General features: G+C 35.4%; 2 protein-coding genes across 11 annotated transcripts in view; both read right to left on the bottom strand.

Moving 5' to 3' along the window:
- ClC-a (chloride channel protein 2) overlaps positions 1 to 20075 on the bottom strand; it is a 50419-nt gene that overhangs the window by 3479 nt on the left and 26865 nt on the right. For 2 of the 10 annotated variants that reach the window (XM_026811332.1, XM_026811331.1), the window contains exons 2-11: positions 7211 to 7499; positions 6753 to 6964; positions 5785 to 6305; positions 5068 to 5302; positions 3998 to 4391; positions 3426 to 3649; positions 1628 to 1816; positions 1039 to 1181; positions 635 to 800; positions 186 to 413 (exon numbers count right to left, since the gene is read on the bottom strand). In XM_026811332.1, coding sequence (XP_026667133.1) covers positions 186 to 413; positions 635 to 800; positions 1039 to 1181; positions 1628 to 1816; positions 3426 to 3649; positions 3998 to 4391; positions 5068 to 5302; positions 5785 to 6305; positions 6753 to 6964; positions 7211 to 7499 — 2601 coding nt within the window. Of the gene's footprint in view, positions 1 to 185; positions 414 to 634; positions 801 to 1038; positions 1182 to 1627; positions 1817 to 3425; positions 3650 to 3997; positions 4392 to 5067; positions 5303 to 5784; positions 6306 to 6752; positions 6965 to 7210; positions 7500 to 8004; positions 10064 to 10682; positions 11639 to 11883; positions 12667 to 13048; positions 13616 to 19923; positions 20012 to 20075 lie in introns of those variants that run through there. The other 8 variants (XM_026811334.1, XM_026811335.1, XM_026811336.1 and 5 more) reach the window with 8 other exon arrangements.
- LOC113463979 (chloride channel protein 2-like) lies at positions 2487 to 3243 on the bottom strand. The gene is made up of 2 exons (XM_026811344.1): positions 2786 to 3243; positions 2487 to 2570 (listed from the first exon to the last, which is right to left on the bottom strand). The coding sequence occupies exons 1-2, from the start codon at positions 3075 to 3077 to the stop codon at positions 2548 to 2550; spliced, it is 315 nt and encodes a 104-aa protein (XP_026667145.1). The 5' UTR covers positions 3078 to 3243; the 3' UTR covers positions 2487 to 2547.

The raw sequence follows: 20075 nt of genomic DNA, 5'->3' as shown, positions 1-20075 counted from the left end.
TTTTATTTTGCATAAAAATCCGTAGTCTACTTAGTGCTGAGTTATAGGTTGTTTAAATAAACGTAACAATCTAGAAGTTCAGTTTTATATATTTTCTAGTCGAACTTAGAAAAATGAACGAAAAAATTTATTATATTTGTACGGAGTAGAATGAGGTTTGAGTTATAGTATAATAGGAAACAAACCTCTTTCAAACCAACGACTCCGACCAGCCTACCGATGGCCGTCACGTAAGCGTGGTTCACCCCGACCATGCTGAAGAGGCTGTGCACCTTCAACAAGGATGTCCGCTCGACTAATTGAAAGGGTGCTGGATCGATGTGACACCTGGAGAAATCGACCTCCAACGCCATTTCGCTCTCCTCCCATCCTTTTTGGTCCTCTGCCGACATATCTATCACCCTCTCACGAGGCTGATCGTTTTCATAGATCACTTTTTATGCTCTACGTGTTTCTACATTTTTCTTCACGACATAAATTGTATTCGATAATAATGGTTCAACTTGCGGACTAAATTACGAATTATAGTAATGACTCAATCTTTGTTTATGTAACAGTTTCTACGCACTGGCTTTTCATTTCGTATATTACTAGTTTCCTATTATTAGATAAGAAAACTGTATTTAAACGTTACCAATTGCACTTTCTTCGAGGTGGCCGGACTTGGAGCCAACATCGGCGTGTGGGGTGGTACTTCCTGGCTATCACGCCTCGGACCAGTCCTTCCGATCTCCGGATCTGGATCCACGTCCTGCAACGTGGCTGACTTACGGAATATCGCCTCGAACGCCAACCGTATTCTGGAATTTGAATTCCAAATTCGTATGCAAGTGCTATATTTTAATTCCGTGTTCTATCAGCGGATGATGTAGAAACGTGTATAACGTGTAAACGAGTGAAGAGGGGCCAGTATGAGTTGCTAAACAGGTTGTAAAAAGAATTTGCCTGTCTTATGTGGACGTGAATTCATCCTAAGCTGAGCACGACTGCTCCTTACGAACGTTCTTAATATAATAAGAAAGAAGAAGAAGTTTATACCTGCTCTCAGCTCCTGTGACGGTGGTGTAAGGAGTAGCTGCCGGACTGACCAGCGGGCTGAACCCCTTCAACGTGAAGGAATTGGTCTTCTTCAGGATCGACTTCTTCGGCTGCGAGCCAAATATTGGCGAGTGGTACGTGTGCTACGTGACAAAGGAAGAGTAACACATGAATATCACACTTATGATACTATCGATATTCCTAGTTTTAAAAAATACTATCGTACACCTATTGTAGTAAATGTCCCAATCTCTGTTCATAATTTCTGCTTAGTGATTTATTTTTTAATTATTTTATATGTATAGTATTTTTTTATTATCTTATGTGTTATCTTAAAACGATCGAAAAATAAACCAGTGAGTAGAAATTGTGATATGAACAGAAATTAGGACATTTATCTTATTATATGTGATAAAAAAAAGAGTATTGTTATGCAGTAACGAGAGTTTTATGCATGAAAGAAGAATTTTGCATATACATATTACAGTGAGGGATTTGTCTTCTAACAATAAGCACGTGTCTGTCACTGGTATGAGGGGATAGACGAAAGACAATCATAAGTTACGCGATAATTATACGTGTGACTCACATGGTCGTGAGCGGAACCATTTGGCGACATCGTTAGATCGTTGACACTTTGCCTCTGCATCTTCAGAATATCTGGCGCTGGGATTACTTCAAACCTGGACGGCCTTCTGGTTCTCTCTTGGTCCCTCAACTGTCGCTCCATTTCCTCCCGGGCTCGCTCCTCAGCCTCCTTATGCCACTTCTGGGCCACCTGGAAAACAAATTGAACCCTGCTCTTCCTACTTATCCGAAAGTTTCAACACTAATCCTATAAGTTCACGCTATGCACTCATTCTGTACGCTAATTTTACGAGTTTATTATTTTATAACGCATATTCTGCAAATATATTATGTAAAACATATGCTTGATTTATTTTACGTAAAGTTGATTTCGTAGTAAATTATTAATAGATTATAGAATTATAAGATTAAAGAAAATTCGAATGTAAGAAAATGCACCTGTTGTATATAATCATAAAAAAAAATATAAAGCCATTGATATACATTTCACACTACGAAATTAAAAATCATTATGAAAATGAAAAGCCTACATAAATGGATTACATTTCTCAAAATATGTTTAAGAAAATACGATTCTGCATAAAAATTCGCAGTAAATTATGAATCTTTAAGAATTGAAAATACCTGCAATCTCCTCTCACGCCCAATGTGTTTCTCGATCATCTTAATCAATTCCAGCCTCTGAATGGACCCAAGTAAGATCATCGAGTCAGGATTATCGACTAAAGGGAAACCACGAAGTTTGCGGTTTTCCTTCAGTATTTCCTTCAGTTTCTGATAGGTGATCCCGTGCCAGATGTACCTCACATCGCGGACCATAAAATCCTCGACGTACACGTTGTACATCCCTATAACAATTCACGATTCTCCTCTATCCAACTCACTTCTAATTTACAACTAATTCAATTTTGATTATTCTTACTACCTGGATCGCCTTTGGAAAGCTTGCGAGAGAAACAATGAGACGATAGTAATACCATTTAACATACTGATAAAATATGACACAACTACCGTTTAACATATTGATAAAATTCTGGCACAATTATTAGGTATAAAAGTTCGTGCAGTTTTTATTAATATAATTAATACAATTGATAAAAAATATACGAAATAATAAACGATAATAATTTTTTATTAACAAAAAGAGAGTAGTTTTTACCTGAACTGGAGGGTAGCAGATCGGGCAGGTATGGTAGCTTTTTAATTAGTATGATGCTGTCGTATATGCTCGGTTGAAGAAGGGCGGCGATCGCGTTGCTGATCAGCACGGCGATCATTATTGGTACGATGTGGGTGATTTGACCGGTCATCTCGAACACGATAACGCTGACAGAGATCGTATGGGTCACCGCGCCGGAGAACGCTGCCGCGCCTACAGTAGCATAACCACCGGGCACGATAGGAGTTATGACGCCGCCGTAACGGACCCCGTTTGGGAACCAGAGTGCCATCGCCTCGCCTACGGACCGACCCAGCGCGGCTCCGATTTTAAACACCGGGATGAAAATACCTGACGGGACCGGCACCGTCGAGCTTATAATGGAGAAGATGAACTGAAAGGTTCAAGTAACACATATTTACATATTTCTTAAAATACATATTTCTTTTGAAACAAGTGTTTAAGTTATTGATACATTTGATGGNAGCCATTGATATACATTTCACACTACGAAATTAAAAATCATTATGAAAATGAAAAGCCTACATAAATGGATTACATTTCTCAAAATATGTTTAAGAAAATACGATTCTGCATAAAAATTCGCAGTAAATTATGAATCTTTAAGAATTGAAAATACCTGCAATCTCCTCTCACGCCCAATGTGTTTCTCGATCATCTTAATCAATTCCAGCCTCTGAATGGACCCAAGTAAGATCATCGAGTCAGGATTATCGACTAAAGGGAAACCACGAAGTTTGCGGTTTTCCTTCAGTATTTCCTTCAGTTTCTGATAGGTGATCCCGTGCCAGATGTACCTCACATCGCGGACCATAAAATCCTCGACGTACACGTTGTACATCCCTATAACAATTCACGATTCTCCTCTATCCAACTCACTTCTAATTTACAACTAATTCAATTTTGATTATTCTTACTACCTGGATCGCCTTTGGAAAGCTTGCGAGAGAAACAATGAGACGATAGTAATACCATTTAACATACTGATAAAATATGACAACTATTGTTCATTTAATATTATTATATCATTGTTCATTTAATGTTATTCAACATATTGATAGAATTCTGGCACAATTATTAGGTATAAAAGTTCGTGCGGTTTTTATTAATATAATTAATACAATTGATAAAAAATATACGAAATAATAAACGATAATAATTTTTTATTAACAAAAAGAGAGTAGTTTTTACCTGAACTGGAGGGTAGCAGATCGGGCAGGTATGGTAGCTTTTTAATTAGTATGATGCTGTCGTATATGCTCGGTTGAAGAAGGGCGGCGATCGCGTTGCTGATCAGCACGGCGATCATTATTGGTACGATGTGGGTGATTTGACCGGTCATCTCGAACACGATAACGCTGACAGAGATCGTATGGGTCACCGCGCCGGAGAACGCTGCCGCGCCTACAGTAGCATAACCACCGGGCACGATAGGAGTTATGACGCCGCCGTAACGGACCCCGTTTGGGAACCAGAGTGCCATCGCCTCGCCTACGGACCGACCCAGCGCGGCTCCGATTTTAAACACCGGGATGAAAATACCTGACGGGACCGGCACCGTCGAGCTTATAATGGAGAAGATGAACTGAAAGGTTCAAGTAACACATATTTACATATTTCTTAAAATACATATTTCTTTTGAAACAAGTGTTTAAGTTATTGATACATTTGATGGAGAACAGAAATTAATGAAATAAGAAAATTATGCAATGGAAGTAATAAGGAAGGGTGAATTAATATAGAAACTAATTTGATATGATTTATTACATGCTCTGTTAGAAATTGAAAGAAGTCTGATTTTATGGCAGAAATATTTTACCGTAAAACCACTGCTTAAAGGAGAACGGAGAAACTCATTAAGGAATGGAAGATATAATACAGGGTGAATTAATACAGGAGCTACTTTGATATGATTCATTGTAAGGCTTGTTAGAAAATGAAAGAGGACTGATTTCATAGTAAAATGTTTCACCCTAAAAGCACCGTTTGATGGAGAACGGAGAAATTCATTAAGGCATGGAAGATATAATACAGGGTGAATTAACAAGGAACTGCTTTGATATGGTTCATTATAAGGCTTGTTAGAAAGTGAAAGAGAACTGATCTCATAGTAAAATGTTTCACCCTAAAAGCACCGTTTGATGGAGAACGGAGAAATTCATTAAGGAATGGAAGATATAATACAAGGTGAATTAACAAGGAACTGCTTTGATATGATGGTTTATTAGAAGAAGGATAATTTCGTAGAAAAATTATTTTACCGTAAAAGCACCGAAGCCTAGCAGACCAATGAACACGTCTGTATACTCGGTGGACCAGTGTTTCACTATGTTCATTTCCTCGACGCCCAACTCTTGTTCGGTCCAAGTGAAATTCGTAAAGAGGCCGTGCACTTGGTCGTGGGTGTTCAAGTCGCCAGCCATGAACTGGCCTAGTCCCAAGGGAAACGACACCGATGATACCAACAGGGAAACGATCCCGGGATACAGGAAACGACTAGAATTTTATCGTACCGAGTATGTCTTATTCTGCATATGTATGTATAAAATAAGTACATATCTGCACTGTTATGATGAATTAGTATCAGTTTCGAAACGTCAATTCGCGGCAACAACTAATAGAGGAGATTAATAATGCATTCAATGAAATAAAACAGAATAGAAATAATTCGCACAGTTATAAATTCTATCTTCGATCGCTGTCAATCATGTATTGTCAATAACGGTAGACATTTTTAAATCGAGTATTAATTAACTCTGGAAGTCATCTTGTATTTCGTATATTTGTTATAACTTTTTAATAAAGCGCTATGTGACTTATGTTTATATAACATTTTTCTTTTTTAGTGCCATAGAATGTATTGACAAAGTTTGAACATTAAAATTTGGGACACCGTATAATAAAAGTTCTATTATAAATGTGCAATTCTCATATGGTGTTTCTAAATAGTATTTGAGTACAGACATGAAAGAACTCACTTTTTCTGCAAGAAGCTGTTCATGCTCTTGTTCTTTCTCATGAATATCACGTATTGCCTGTGCAGCCAAACGTAAAACGCGCCGCCAAGGCCGCTGCCGACGCCGATCAGAGCGAACACGAACAGCTCCTGAGGGTCGAAGGGGAAATCCATGGTGAAGTTGGTCACGAACATAGCGGTGATCGTTTCCTCCCGTTGGAACCAAATCGCCAGCAATCGGAACATCGTGGCACCGCAAACGGCCGTGAAGAATCCGCGCCAATAGTTCCTCACCGCGAAATAGACCGTGGTGACCTCGATGCTGAACAGAACACCACCGATCGGTGCTGCGAAGCAGGAGGCGACGCCCACGGCGCAGGCTGCCGCCAACATCTCGCAGTTACGACTCTCGTTCTCGTATATACCCTGGAAGCTGGTGACCAGCTTCGATAGAAGGGTGGCCACGATACTGGCGATGTGCACGAAGGGACCCTCCTTGCCCAGCGGCAAACCGGAACCGAGGGTCGCCGTCAGACCTATCACCTGTTAGACATGAACTGACTCGGACACGTGCTTCAAAATTCTTCTCAACGGGATATAACAGGGATGTGAAAGGCTATATGTATTCATTTTCTGACACACTGGAAAGGCTGCATATTTCTAACAGGGGAATACCACATTTCACGGTGTTCGGCAGAGTTCTTGCACAGCTGCGATCGACCATTTCAAATTGGAACTGAACGCGTCTACGCGAGGAATTTTAAATTGCATTCTCAACGGGATGGCACTTTAAAACGGAAACTTAAATTTCTTTTCAATGTAATAAATTGTGATAATAAAGCGTTTACAGACCTATATTTATATAACATATTTTTCTTATTTTTACTCATAGAACATACTAGTGTAGTTTGATCGTTTAATCCGGAGACACCCTGTATGTATAAGAAGAGCAACGGAATAAGAGAGGAATCGATGAGTCTCGCGTCTAACCTTCGCTATCAGGGTGCGGAAAGTGAGGTACTCCTTGAGTGCCACGCCGCGTAAGATGGTCTTCATCTCCGGTATACCGGAGCCGATGCTCTGCGGCGCGACTATGTGCACGAAGCCGGCGCTGAAGAGGGTCAGACACACCGGGAGGGATACCCAAGCGAGGTATTGTAGCGCCGGGTGGTGCGTCAGGTCCTGATAAAGCCATATCCTGGCTGGTGGAACAACGACACCGCTTTAATGAACTTCGATTTACCGAACAAATTAACGAAAAATTGCAATACTTTCGATAATTACGATCTTTCACAAAAGATAGTTATTTCTGTCCTATAAAAAATGGACCTACTGCTTCTCTATACTGAATCGTATTGTTGTTAAGAAATAATTTATGTAGCAAAAAGATCGCAGAGTCGGGTTTTAAATTCGTGGAACAGGAGAGTGGGATTAGAAATCGAACTGACCGTTGTTGCACATGGAAATGCCACGGTCCATGGCGTAACTGATTAAAGCCATGATTATGCCAAGGAGTGCCAGGAAGACCCAGTCCTCGCCGAGACGAGCACCGGTGTGCTTCCAGGCGAAGGCCAGCAATGCTACCAGCTTCCGGCACAGCGGGCCCCTTCGCGACTTTCGCAGCTCTTCTTCCGCTCTGGTCTTGTCATACTTCCGCCTCACCTTGTCGTGGTATTTTATCTTCCGAGCTTCTTCCTTCGCGTACTCGCCCAGGTCCTTCGTGTACCGACCATACATCTAAACGTACCACCAGTTTTTCATACATACTGAACCACTTTCATTGTGCAAGTTTATCTGTCATTGAGAAAACACGATGCATCACAGGTTTTCTTTTTTTATTGCTAAATAGCATTCAGAGACGAATTAATTTTTCAACGATTCGTTTAAATATATAGTAAATCCTTAATATGAGTAATCATGTGATACTGTAACTGATCTCTGGATCTTGATTTGCTTTTTATCACTCTGTAAAGATATGATGCAATATAGACTTTCCTTTTGTGATTACACACCAAACGAATAGTATTCATATTGAAGATGAATTAATTTTTTTAGAGATTGTTTTAAATATGGGACGCGTGCTTAATAAGAGAAGTATTGTAATTTTGTTTAAAATTTTCTTAACAGTTTCCTTCGGATTTTAAATTACTTTCCTCATCTGTATTTCATTATTTCCAAAACACATGATACAACACTTCAAATTAATATTTACGTATAAATATCTTTATAATGTAATACGTACCAAACGTTTGACATGAAAAATTGTAATTGCTCGATTCCACGATTCATGGATCACGTTCACTTGCGAGAATGTTACTTCCGACCCAATGACGGTGTGCAACTTCTCATTTATATGTTTGCAATGCATTATTAAAAATGATTTGACCGATTAGTATTAACGAGGCCTGATCGGTGTCTTTAATCAGTTTAAGAACTGATCGCGAACGCCGAGGATTTTGTAGAGTTAACTCATGCAGATAGTATCAATCATGCTGTGATATATCTCATACGTCATAAACACTGTTCTTTATCAATCCTGCTTACGAGTAACTTTGCAAACCCTCTGCTCAGGCGATTAACTCACGAAGCAAGCAATTTTATTAAGAATAGGGAAGTCAGTGCATTCAAATCAATAGTCGATTAAAAACAATTTTAGGGCACATACTCATATTCTGCAAGAAAATTAGTATATGTATAGACCTTCTATTTAGGATTTTCATGCAAAATTAAATTTTATCATTAAGAAGAATGAAAGTGAAATAGATAACTAAATTAGATTGGGAAATCATTAACTGATTTTAGCAAAATAGCACGGACTAGATTCGTGATATTTAAGATTATACATATGATACAATATCGGTCAACATGATGCGTCCAACAAAGATAAGGCGTTATCAGTAGGCTGCGGATTTTTATGCAAAATAAAATATTTGGGACACAGAGTTAAGTAATGAAATTTAGATATACCTTTCATTTTTATGAATTAAAAGTCATAGGATCCACTTTGCTTACCATATTTTCTATACTTTTGCACATTGAGTGCAATGATCAAAATTTAATACTCTTATGTCTTTTATAAATGCATAAAAATCCACAGTCGAGTTATTACTTACAAAAGTTCAATGAAACATAAGTACGACAACATATCCTTTTTTCCCTACTTTTATTAATAAAAAATCTATCGAAGAAATGCTCTACATTTTCAATAATTAGTGAAATGTTTTTAGCTACTTTGTACAAATAATAATGAATTGTTCAGGCAAAATAGACCATTTGTTAATAAATAGAACCGACAAAAATCCTTCCTCCTTTGTTGTCATTAATGCGAAATACTTTAAGAAAAAGATGCATCACACTTTTAATAATGTATACATATATCCAACAAAACATTTTTGTCTATTTTTCATGGATAACAACGAACTATTCTGGCAAGCTTGATCACTTGTTAATAAATAGAACCGGCGAGGGAACAACAGTGTAATTCTTACAAATAACTTACTGCTCGTATAGCATCAGGCTGTGGCGACGATTCGGAAAACAACGAATCCGTGGAAATACCGGTTCATAAATTGCACGAGGACGTATTGTAGTGAAACATTGCGTGAAATGATCCATACGTCTCGGGCCCTAATAATAACTAATGCGGATCTCGTTCGTAGATTGTCAACGTTGTGCAAACAGTTACACATATGGAACGCGAGGAAAATAAGATTAAAACGTTTCACCGAGATGAGGTTCGATGACTCTGATTAAGCCCCCCTCGTCGTTCGTTATTATTAGACTACGCAGATTTTTATACTAAATAAATATGTCAGACAATATCTAAAGAAAAGACGAGATTTTATAAAGAGAAGTGGATAGAAACTGTTCCTTTCCATGTGTCGTTTATACTATTGCGTTCTTCGTTTCTTGTACAAAATGTATAATTTAATTGTTATCAATAGGCTACGGATGTTTGTACATTTACGGAAATTTTAAATAATTTGATGTAACACAGTATGTAATAATACATATGCAAGGAAATACAAAATATAATTTATAATATTTAGAGGAGAAAGCGGGTGTTTAAATGCATTTCTTTTCCTTATTTTCTTTATTTTTATTTATATTATATATTTAGAATAATAGGAATGTGCATTAACAGTCGCAGTCTAATTATTATCGTTAGTGCAAAATTAGTATCATTTAATGTACAGATTGGACTCGAGTCAACAGAACTAATCATCTATAACCGTATTTTATTTAAAACTTTTGAAACAAGAGATAAAATTTCATATGACAAATTCTATTAGCTTCATGGTGAATTAAATTCATATAAAGCCTTTTATAGCAATATAAGTAATTAATTATTTCAGCCTGTTTAGAATTTGAATTAAATTATATTATATTTACGTATTTATATTAATATAGTTAATACTCTAATTTATTATGTCCTGCATTAATGTTGTTTCACCCGATATTTAGATATCAATGTTATAAATTAATGTAATTTTTGTGTGAATTATAAAACAATAATTATACGAAATAGCTTTCCTAAAAGTGAAATATGTTTTTGAAAGCATTATCATAGTTCACAATCAATTATTCTTGTCTCTCTCACAAGAGTTGAGTATAAAATTTCATATGGCAAATTCTATTAGCTTCATTACGTACTAAATTCATGCTTCAGTAATAATGTCAGTAATGCTTCAGTAATATCAATAAGTCCTGAATTATTTAAATCAATTATTCTTGTCTCTTTCATAAGAGTTAAGAATAAAATTTCATATGATTTATTATTAGCCCTATAATATACTAAATTCATGTGAAACTTGTTTTAACGATATAGTATGTAATGAATTAGTTCAAATTGGTTCACTCTGGGTATTATTATACCAGAAAGCTGATTTAATATGGAAAAGAGCATTTAACTGAACTTACGAGATAATCATCGTTACAGACGAAATAGGCTCTGTTCAGGACGAAAGCCGGCATGAAAGCTGGATGAAACGATTCCTAAAAATCTTCTAACTGGTTCTTAGAGCCTAAGTCCTCGATCGACCGGTCGATCAGGTCACGGACGAGGCATCCTTCGAGTATAAGAAAGCTGTATGGGCCACCAGGACTCGATTGCACATTTTCTTTCACTTTCCAGCTAATTCCAATCAATATTTCGTTTTAATTAAGAGGGGATGTACGAAACATCAATTCTCCGAACCTGATTAATGCAAGCACTTGTAAAATTTGTATACTGTTTTTAATTGAAAATCTCATACTGTCTTCGTACGAATAAGGAAATTCTACAATATTCAGCACACATATTTATCGATAATTCATACATTGAGTTTTAATTAGAAATTGAAACAGTCCAAATCAGGTATTATCACAGTGAAACTATCAAACTAGTAAAAATAACAGAGTAAAAAAAGATCGGTACTTCTAGTTTTAAAACGGGCGTTAGGTTTAAGTATACAAACACCTGATTGCACAATTTTGAAAGAAACAAGAAGAGAAAAATTTAGAACGGGTAGGAAAAGGTGAGACTAAACGAAGGGAAGAAACTAGCGAAAAAATGTATGAGGGAAAAGTAAATGAAAGGGAAAGGTTTAACAAGTGCAAAGGGAAGAGAGGAATAGTTACAAAGAAGAGTTACTTGATTAAGGACATAATTGAGGCTGGATTGAAGAGGGTTTAATTGTAGAGTTAAAAAAAATTTAGCGTCAATTCAATATAGCAGGGATGGGTTCTCCATTCGTCTGATACTAAAAAATTATTCAGGTTTGGAATAAATACGAATATTAAACGGAATGATTGTACGTATGAGAGACAAAAGAGAGTATTGAGTTAAAGAATGAGTAAAAAATAAAAAATCAAGTTCATTTTTTGGCAAAAAAAGCTGAAACAAAGAATTTATCTATGTATTTATACATATTGTAAATGACCCAATTTCTGTTTAGATAACAATTTCTACTCAGCTAGCTTTTTTCTATTATTTATTATATAATCATAAACCAGCGAGTAGACATTATAAACAGAAATTGGGACATCTACTATACATACATTGCGCATTAATTAAACCTCTTAGATTTCTACAAAATGCTTGCATTATACAGATTTCACAAGATTGATACTCCTCACGCACCGACTTAATGTTCCGCCAATTTTCTACACTTCACTTCGGTTCACGACAATAGCGCAATTGTCGCTGGTTTATATCGCTCTCTCGATTGTTCGCACTATGCTACGCTTGTTGGCAAGCCTCGATACCTGATATTTTTGGCGGCAACTTGCTGCGAATCGGTCATTAAAAGATTTTATCGCATCTCGACGACGACAACGACGACGCGGCAATTGCCAGCTGTTTAATTTGTCACGGTGCGATTAGACAAACGGTTTGTTAAATCTGAACAGATTTGAAATTATCTATTTATCGATACGAGTTAACATTCACTATTTCCCCTGGTACCTTGTCAGAATGTAAGTCAACATTTATCCACAGATCACTTACTACGCCTATGTACATGTCCCGTCTGCAGTTTGTTTTGCGAATTCCATTTCAAGTACTATATTTAAACACTGGTACTTAACGATTTATCTACATGTTTTATGTACTAATTAGAAGTTTTAATATGCACTTGTTAAATTATGTACACGTACACTTCCACGTTTACTCATTTCATACAAAATTCACTCGTTTAAAATATTTTCAAATACACATTCGTTCTATCTTTCAATTCCATGTATTGCAAAATAAGAAATGGTATTTAATAGTTTATATATATAATTGATTTAAGAAATCGAATTTAATAACTTATGTATATAACTTGCTATGCTTTCTATATTCTTTTGAGATATTTTTTAATATACATTCATTCTTTGTCAATTCTATGTAGTATATTGAGTTAAGAAATGATATTTAATAACTTATGTATGTAATTTGCAAACCCTACCAACTTATTAAATTATACATTCATTTAAAATATGTTTTGATACACACTCATTGCATTTCAATTATATCTAGTGCATATGTAATTAAGAAATAGTATTTAACTCGTAATGCACTCATTAAATTATACATTCATTCAAAATACTTTTAAATACGTTTAGTCTATCTCTAAATGCCATGTATTCCATACTGCATTAAGAAATAGTATTTAACGAGCAGTGCACTTTCCACTTTTGACGTTATACACTGATTTAAAGTATTTTTAAATACACATTCATTCTCAATATTAATCCCATATATTGTATATTGGATTAGGTAAGAAATTCGATGATCCGCGATTGGCGATTAATTGAATTCACACCTGAGTTAAATGGACCAGCGATGGACGCGATTTTGCGGACGAACGACAACTGAACAACGCCGGGTTCTGTGCCCATACTCATACCTACATACATACGTGTTCGAACTTGATATTTGTTGAAATTTGGCAACAGACAAAATTCGTATTTTTAGTACGGTACCCGACGTGTCGGTCAACCGAGCCGCTCCTCTATTGCCTTCTATCGGCTATTAAGCGCCCACCGCTCAACTGTCATCTGCGCGAGTGTACATATCAATATAAAAACAAAAACCGTTTCTTTCCCTGTTTTTGTTGTAGGTCCGTTATTTCATAACCGCGCGGACCTAGTGCCGTGTTTATCGAATGTTTGGAAAGCTCTCGGGCCGCGAAAACACCGACGGAAATAACTCGCGAATTCTACACTCGATTATGTTATAGCTAACTGTTATCTTTAATACCTTGCGATTACTAGTTCAATGTTGCATTTTTGTATTAATCAGTTTTATGTAGAACAATACGAATGTCTTAGGAAAATGAAAATTTATTTGCAACAGGAAGATAAATTAGTATTAATTTACATTTTAATATCTTCCATATATGTACTGTTAAATTATTCTCTTAATTTAACACAGCTAATTTACTTTAGACTCAATTTGATTAGGCAAATTGAGGAGAATTAATATATAAATATAAAGTAAATGAATACTTATTAGAAAGATGAGTGGGTTAAGATTGATTAACTTTTTATTATCTCGTACTCTTAAACGACCCTCATTCCTCAGATCCTCCTTATAGTCAAATTTAGGCATTATTGAAAATGAAATATTTCATGTAACTGCAAAAATTGAAAAGAAGTGTACAGTCATTGTAAACGCAATAATAAAATTGCAGAAATATCTTCTATTATTTTGTAATAGATCTAATTGCATCTGACATAAATTTGTCTGATCTGAAAAACGTGGATACCGTTTCGGAAACCTTGGCTCTTTTAGGGTCACGGTTTATTACTAAATTATCTGTCGGGTCGCCTTGGAGTTTCTAATGATCGCTGCCCCGTAATTTTAGAATCTAACATCATGTTACACGCGATTACAATTTACTCGAATTCGTATTTATAGAATTCTACCGCCGTTACACGCTCAATGCTCGTTCTTCATTCGTAGAACGCGACGATTCCTGTTACAAAATCACCCGAGGACACCTTCCAGAATAATTAGGGACGGAAATGCTCGAAATAAATCTGCACCGTCCCAGCTTATAGCTGCGGATGTTTGTGTAATCATGAGAATTTTCAACAAATTCAACGAGACAACGACATGAAAAGTAATCCATAGTAAAATACAATCTCTAAAAATAATTAATATTTTTGTGAAAAGGTAAAAAACTGGGCAAATCTGAGGTGCCCCAAAACTAAAAATAATGGTATGTTAGTTCATTTACCTTCGTTTCATGTTGGATTAGTTTAGTAGGAATGGGAACCACAACAGAGATCCTATTGTGACTAAGCCGCTTATGATCTGTGTTAGGGTCGGCAGGTACAAAAAGGACAGTCCTTTTCGGCAATAAGTAATCTTCGACAGTGAAGGCAAAGAAAAGTATTGTCCTTTAGGCCTGCCGATCCTAACACAGACATAGGTATCATCAAGTAATTTAGCTACAAGACGCCTTGCTGTGGTTCCCATTCCCACTCCGCAGTAATTAATTAGTTTTTGAGTTCCATATCTCAAAACCTAATTAAAATCGACCTCGTAAAGGAAGGATAAATGAAATCGTGTTGGAAAACTCTGTCAAATGATGCAAAAAAATATGTAGCCAGATTTGGAAAAACCAACTTGACTATTGTATCTCTGTATATAAATAATAACATAAGAAAGAAATTACTTTCCATCAAAATACTTGAATTTGGACTGTAAAAGTTCCGTATCAAAAACTTATGTCCCTCATAATTTAGGAAATAAAGGACAGCCCAGTATTTTGTCATATCTATTAATGCATTTGTATATAATATGTAGTATTCAACCTACAATCTAGCATACAATTATTACGTATGTACAATATTATGTATGTATAATATTGCAGTAAATTATGTACGTATAATATATTTTGCATGTATTCGTTATTTCCATGCAATACACTAGTTATTCCGTTTTGAATTGTGTCCGAATATGAATAGCAGACACTAGATAATTTCTGGAAAATGTTTCTTTGGAAATGAGATACACGTTATGCAAATATATCGTCTTGTATCTGAAACGCAATGACTATTCGTTTCTGATCGGGTGTAATAATTCGCGTGAAATCCTGATGGGAACGCGTGGAGCGCTGCTCAATTCCCGGTGATGTATGCACATCCTACAAACTAAACGGGAAAGGGTAGCGCGCCGAGCGACGCGACGCCTTTCTAAGCAATGCCTTTTATCCGCATGAATGAGCGCTTAAGGACTCGTTACGTTTATGCGACACGCGTGACCAGCGTGCAGATCTCCTCTCACGTGACACGTAGAGTGTGTACTATGTACAGGCGTTCGATTCTACACGCGTTCAACGCGTGCGTACGTACGTATGTACATATGTATGACATTCCTCCGGTATGCAGATTTGCAGATGCAATGTTTCCGTGTGCGCAAGCACCGTTCCCACCGATTCCCATGCAAAGTTGCTGATCTTCGGGTGGAATTATTCTAGACTGTCAACTTTACAAAGGTCACGCGTCGTTTTCTTCATTGACAGATCCATTTTTTGTATTCATTTTATTGGAAAATGAGATTTGGAATTAACGATGTGAGAACAATTACCGAAGACTAATTGCAATTTTTTTGTATTCAATTATCTACTGAAAAATAGGATTAACGATGTGAAAACAATTGCAGAAAACAAATTGCTTAGCACATAACTTGGTACTCTATTCTCAAAAGAATTCTAAACTATAAAACAATTCTAAGAAATGCAAGAAAAAAAGTGATACTGATTTCAGATCAGTTCATAAATAAAAGAATGTCTTACAAAAACTGTGATTGCAGTATTTGAAAATCTAATCGACCATCAGACATCGAAATTCCGTCAGTTACCTACTGTTTTATGCAACAGGTTGACACCTTGCAAATTCAATTCAATTCTACATTTTTGATAGTTATACAAGAACTATAAAGTTTAAAGAACTATAAATGGTATAGTTCAGAGATGGGGAACCTTTTTACTACTAGAGACCACATTTAAATTAGGCAGTAATAATGGAGCCCGCTATAATTTTTTATATTTCACTGTTGGTATTTTTATTTGTTTAAGTATATACATATATATTCATCGAGATCTTTAAATTTTAATAAACAACTACATATTTAAATACCACTTCAAATAAAAATAATATTAGTAGAAGAATTTTTACATAAATTTATTGCTTTATAAAGGAGCACAATGAAAAAATTATTTATACTAAACTAACTAACGTTGTTCTCAACCAGTTTATGATGCATCGATGGATGTAAATAATTATATCGATACACGGTATCGAATAATAACGTTCGGTGCACCGCGTAAGAATTATTTTCGAAATTACCGATTTGTTACGATGAACGGACGTAACCATGCATCGGCACGCGATTCCTGTTCGCGACGAGCATATTAAATCATTGTTTGACGAACGATTCCTACGTTCATCGTTACACAACTTGCTTTTATGTTCTCTTAAAAATGTACAGCGTGAGATCAAATTTTTGAACACTTAATTGTAATCGAGGATGTTAATAGGGTTTTGAAACTTTGTTGTTTTCCGTGTACTAGTTAAAAATTTTAACGAGGCTGACAGCTCATACAATTATGCAATTAAGCAAAGAAATATATAAATATTACACGAACAGGAAAATTTATGTTGGTGTTTCTCAATCGTTTTTGTATCATGCCTGATCTAACCCTTTCTAAAATTCTTATGCCTCCTATGTAACATATACATAATTTTTAATATTAAAACATTAAATTATTCATTGAAGAAATTTAAATGATAGGATTTAGGAAGAAATCAATAGAAAATTATTGAGAAAACACAGTAACTAAATTTTCAAAATATATAATGGAGAACTGAAAGTCAAGTACATATAATTTCAATGAAAGATTTTCCTATATTATTTTAATTAAAAGTACTTATGTATTATTTAAATTTAGTGAGATCTTTGCTCTTAATGCTTCCTACAAAGAAGATATTTTTATGTTAAATTCCAATTTAGTTAGCTTCAGTCTCGAATCTCCGCGTTGTGTTATATCCAGCCGATTTCTTTTTTTTTTTAGTAACAAATCATTTATCGTAGTACATCCACATTCTCTTCTAATCCTCTATTCCAACATTTTTTGTTTGTTTGTCTCTATTATGTATAGTATAATTAATGTTATTACTTATATGCAACAATCTGCAGCCTAGGAATAATCGCAAGCGCTAGCATAAATTCAACGCTTTGTGATTTCATTTAATCGTGTCATTGCTGCAGAAAACGAGATGAAAATTAAATTAAGGTTGAGCGTAATTTGGAAGATTCGCAAGCGGGACTCGATAGAAAGGATACCTTCTAATTATAACTGCGCGTTCAAAGCTGAGACACTTCTGCTATAATATCTAATTTTACATAGATTCACACCGCAAAGCGATCCCGTGACAAGTATTTCGTGTCAAGGTCGATCGGTTATGCGTGTACGGTACCGCACGCACCACCGTGTCTGACATTTTATCCACATTTATGAAACCTGTTCCCAAGCTTCTCTGCGCGAATTTGTCAACGATTTGTCGCGCTCGGACACCCGGCTGTTGCTCCGACAGAGAAGAACCGACCCGGGGGAAGTTACACGCAGCTGACAATGGATCGTGACCCGTTATTGAAAGCTCTAACACGAGAAACGTTTATTTAAACTGATATGTAGACAGCGGATTTTCATGGAAAATGTAAGATTTAAGGTGGTTAGTTAAGAAAAGTAATTTCAGATTGGAATTTCATTTATCATTTAAGCATTGCAATATGCATTCGCTTTTTCTTGTATGTTTTTATACATTTATGCATCACATGCAATGTTCATACTTTCAGCGCATTGGATTATTTCGTAAAAACTTGTAGTTTACTGATATGTTATTTGAATACTTTTTTAAACTTTCTTTTATTTGAAGCTTCATTTCAGATGGTCGCATCAACAGTAGAATCATTAATAACCATCACTGAAGTTGTACAAATTGTTACATGAATACAGATTAAGTAAACTATACTAAGTTATGAAGAATAATGGTTTGTAGATAATAGAAGAGATTGGATGAGTTTAATATGATAAATAATATGATTAAATACTTGCAAAATTTCAAATATTTATCACTATTTTAATTTATAGCCAGGACAAATTTAAAAAATATGATTTAATCTGAAAAATGTACTTTAATATGTCTGCTGTTAATTATTATTTGTTGTATATTCATTGTATAGTCATTGTTTGTTACATTATTTATAATTTAAACTGTATATCACTTTGTTTGAACTTTATATCACGGTGTTATTGATATAATCATTACAACTTTAAAACTCTTTGTTTTTCTAAAACAAGTGCATAACACGGTTTTGTATTTGGCAGAGGATGCAAGCCTAACCGGCTAACTCCAATTCGTCTGGGATTTGTCTGGTAGCAACAAACACGGTTTAATAATAAATCTGTCCGGCATTGGTTCAATGGCATCTTAGGCAAGTCAGCACTCGCCAAATTTCAATTTCTCGTCCATTTCGTGGAACACCTCCAACAGAAAGGATACAAGAAAGTGAAAATATAAGAAAAAATTTATTATATTGTGATAGGATGATTCATTGATTGAGTAACGTGACTGAGGAATGAAATGTGTATAGAAGATTGATAAATGAAATCACTGCGCCAAAGCAAATAGAGTTATCTACAGGGTGGCCTATCTAACTGTAGCCACCTAAACATCTGCGATGATAGGAAAAATATTTTTTTATACCGTATAAATTGTGTATCAAAATATGAATGTTTTGCACTAATATTGTTTGCTTGCATGTAAATGTATTTTTTTATTTTTGCATATTATAAACGTTGAATATTAACACAAATAGTAACGTACGAGTTGTAAAAAGAACAGTCTGTAATCAATGAAAGACTAATGTGATAACTTTTTATTAATTATAAGAACTATTAATAAGGCTTTTCTCCTGATTTCTAGTGTGCTTAAATTAGATTAGGCGAGAGCAGAGTCATGGTTGTGATCAGTCAAAGAGGTGAGGCTTTCCTTATGAGCCGTAAGAATTTATGTTGGACTTTGTCGATGGCCTGTATGTGAGTTTCATAATAAGCAGACTAGAACATGGACCAGTACTTTAGAGTTGATCTAACGAGAGAGCAATAAAGTATTTTTGGTATTGGAATTACAAAAAAAATTTATATTATTTATATTAAATTTTAACGCAACAAAAAGAATTTCCTTATGTAAGAAAAATCTTATGAAATTAATTGTGTGATAGTAGAATCTCGTTTTGCATATTTGAGATTTGTGTAGACTGGACATTGTACATTTTGTCCTTCTTTCAATTGTACATTCAAAGCGTTCGTGCAATCATCAGCAAATTGCATTAGAAAACGGAAGAGCCATATCAGTGCTATACGCAGAAGATTTGTTCCTCGTGCATGTATATATTATGCGTACCACGATGCCATCAATGCGTTAACCCTGCTACTATATTCCTTCTCTACAGTTTCTAATAGTTGAACAAAAATCTTTTCTGCTATTTATTTTTATACATGTTTTAAAACATTTATACCACACATATTAAAATCGATTTATCTTATTGCTAAGCATAAACTTTTAGAAACACAGTAGAAGAGTTAAAGAACAGAGCTCAGCAAATGATTGTGGACTCGCTTACAATAGTGTTAATGTAATCGAAGGGATCGAAATCCTGTTGCTCCTCGTCTGCATTTGGCGGGGGACATGGATAAAACGCTTGCGAGGGTCTGACAAAAATTAAAATATAATTAAGTTACAAGGACTCACCGAATACTAAGGAGAAGTGAAGTC

Source organism: Ceratina calcarata, unplaced genomic scaffold (genome assembly GCF_001652005.2).
Source record: "Ceratina calcarata isolate Rehan_Ccalc_2016 unplaced genomic scaffold, ASM165200v1 scaffold211.2, whole genome shotgun sequence".
NCBI classification, from domain to species: domain Eukaryota; kingdom Metazoa; phylum Arthropoda; class Insecta; order Hymenoptera; family Apidae; genus Ceratina; species Ceratina calcarata.
The sequence above is the reverse complement of the archived record's forward strand: the minus strand, read 5'-3'. Positions and strand labels throughout refer to the sequence as shown.

Excerpts from the sequence above, each read along its gene's own strand:
- LOC113463979 (XM_026811344.1), bottom strand. The coding sequence starts at position 3,077 with ATGGCACTCTGGTTCCCAAACGGGGTCCGTTACGGCGGCGTCATAACT. Across the intron at positions 2,571-2,785 it reads TCTGCTACCCTCCAGTTCAG|CTTTCCAAAGGCGATCCAGG; the intron begins GTAAAAACTACT and ends TTCTCTCGCAAG.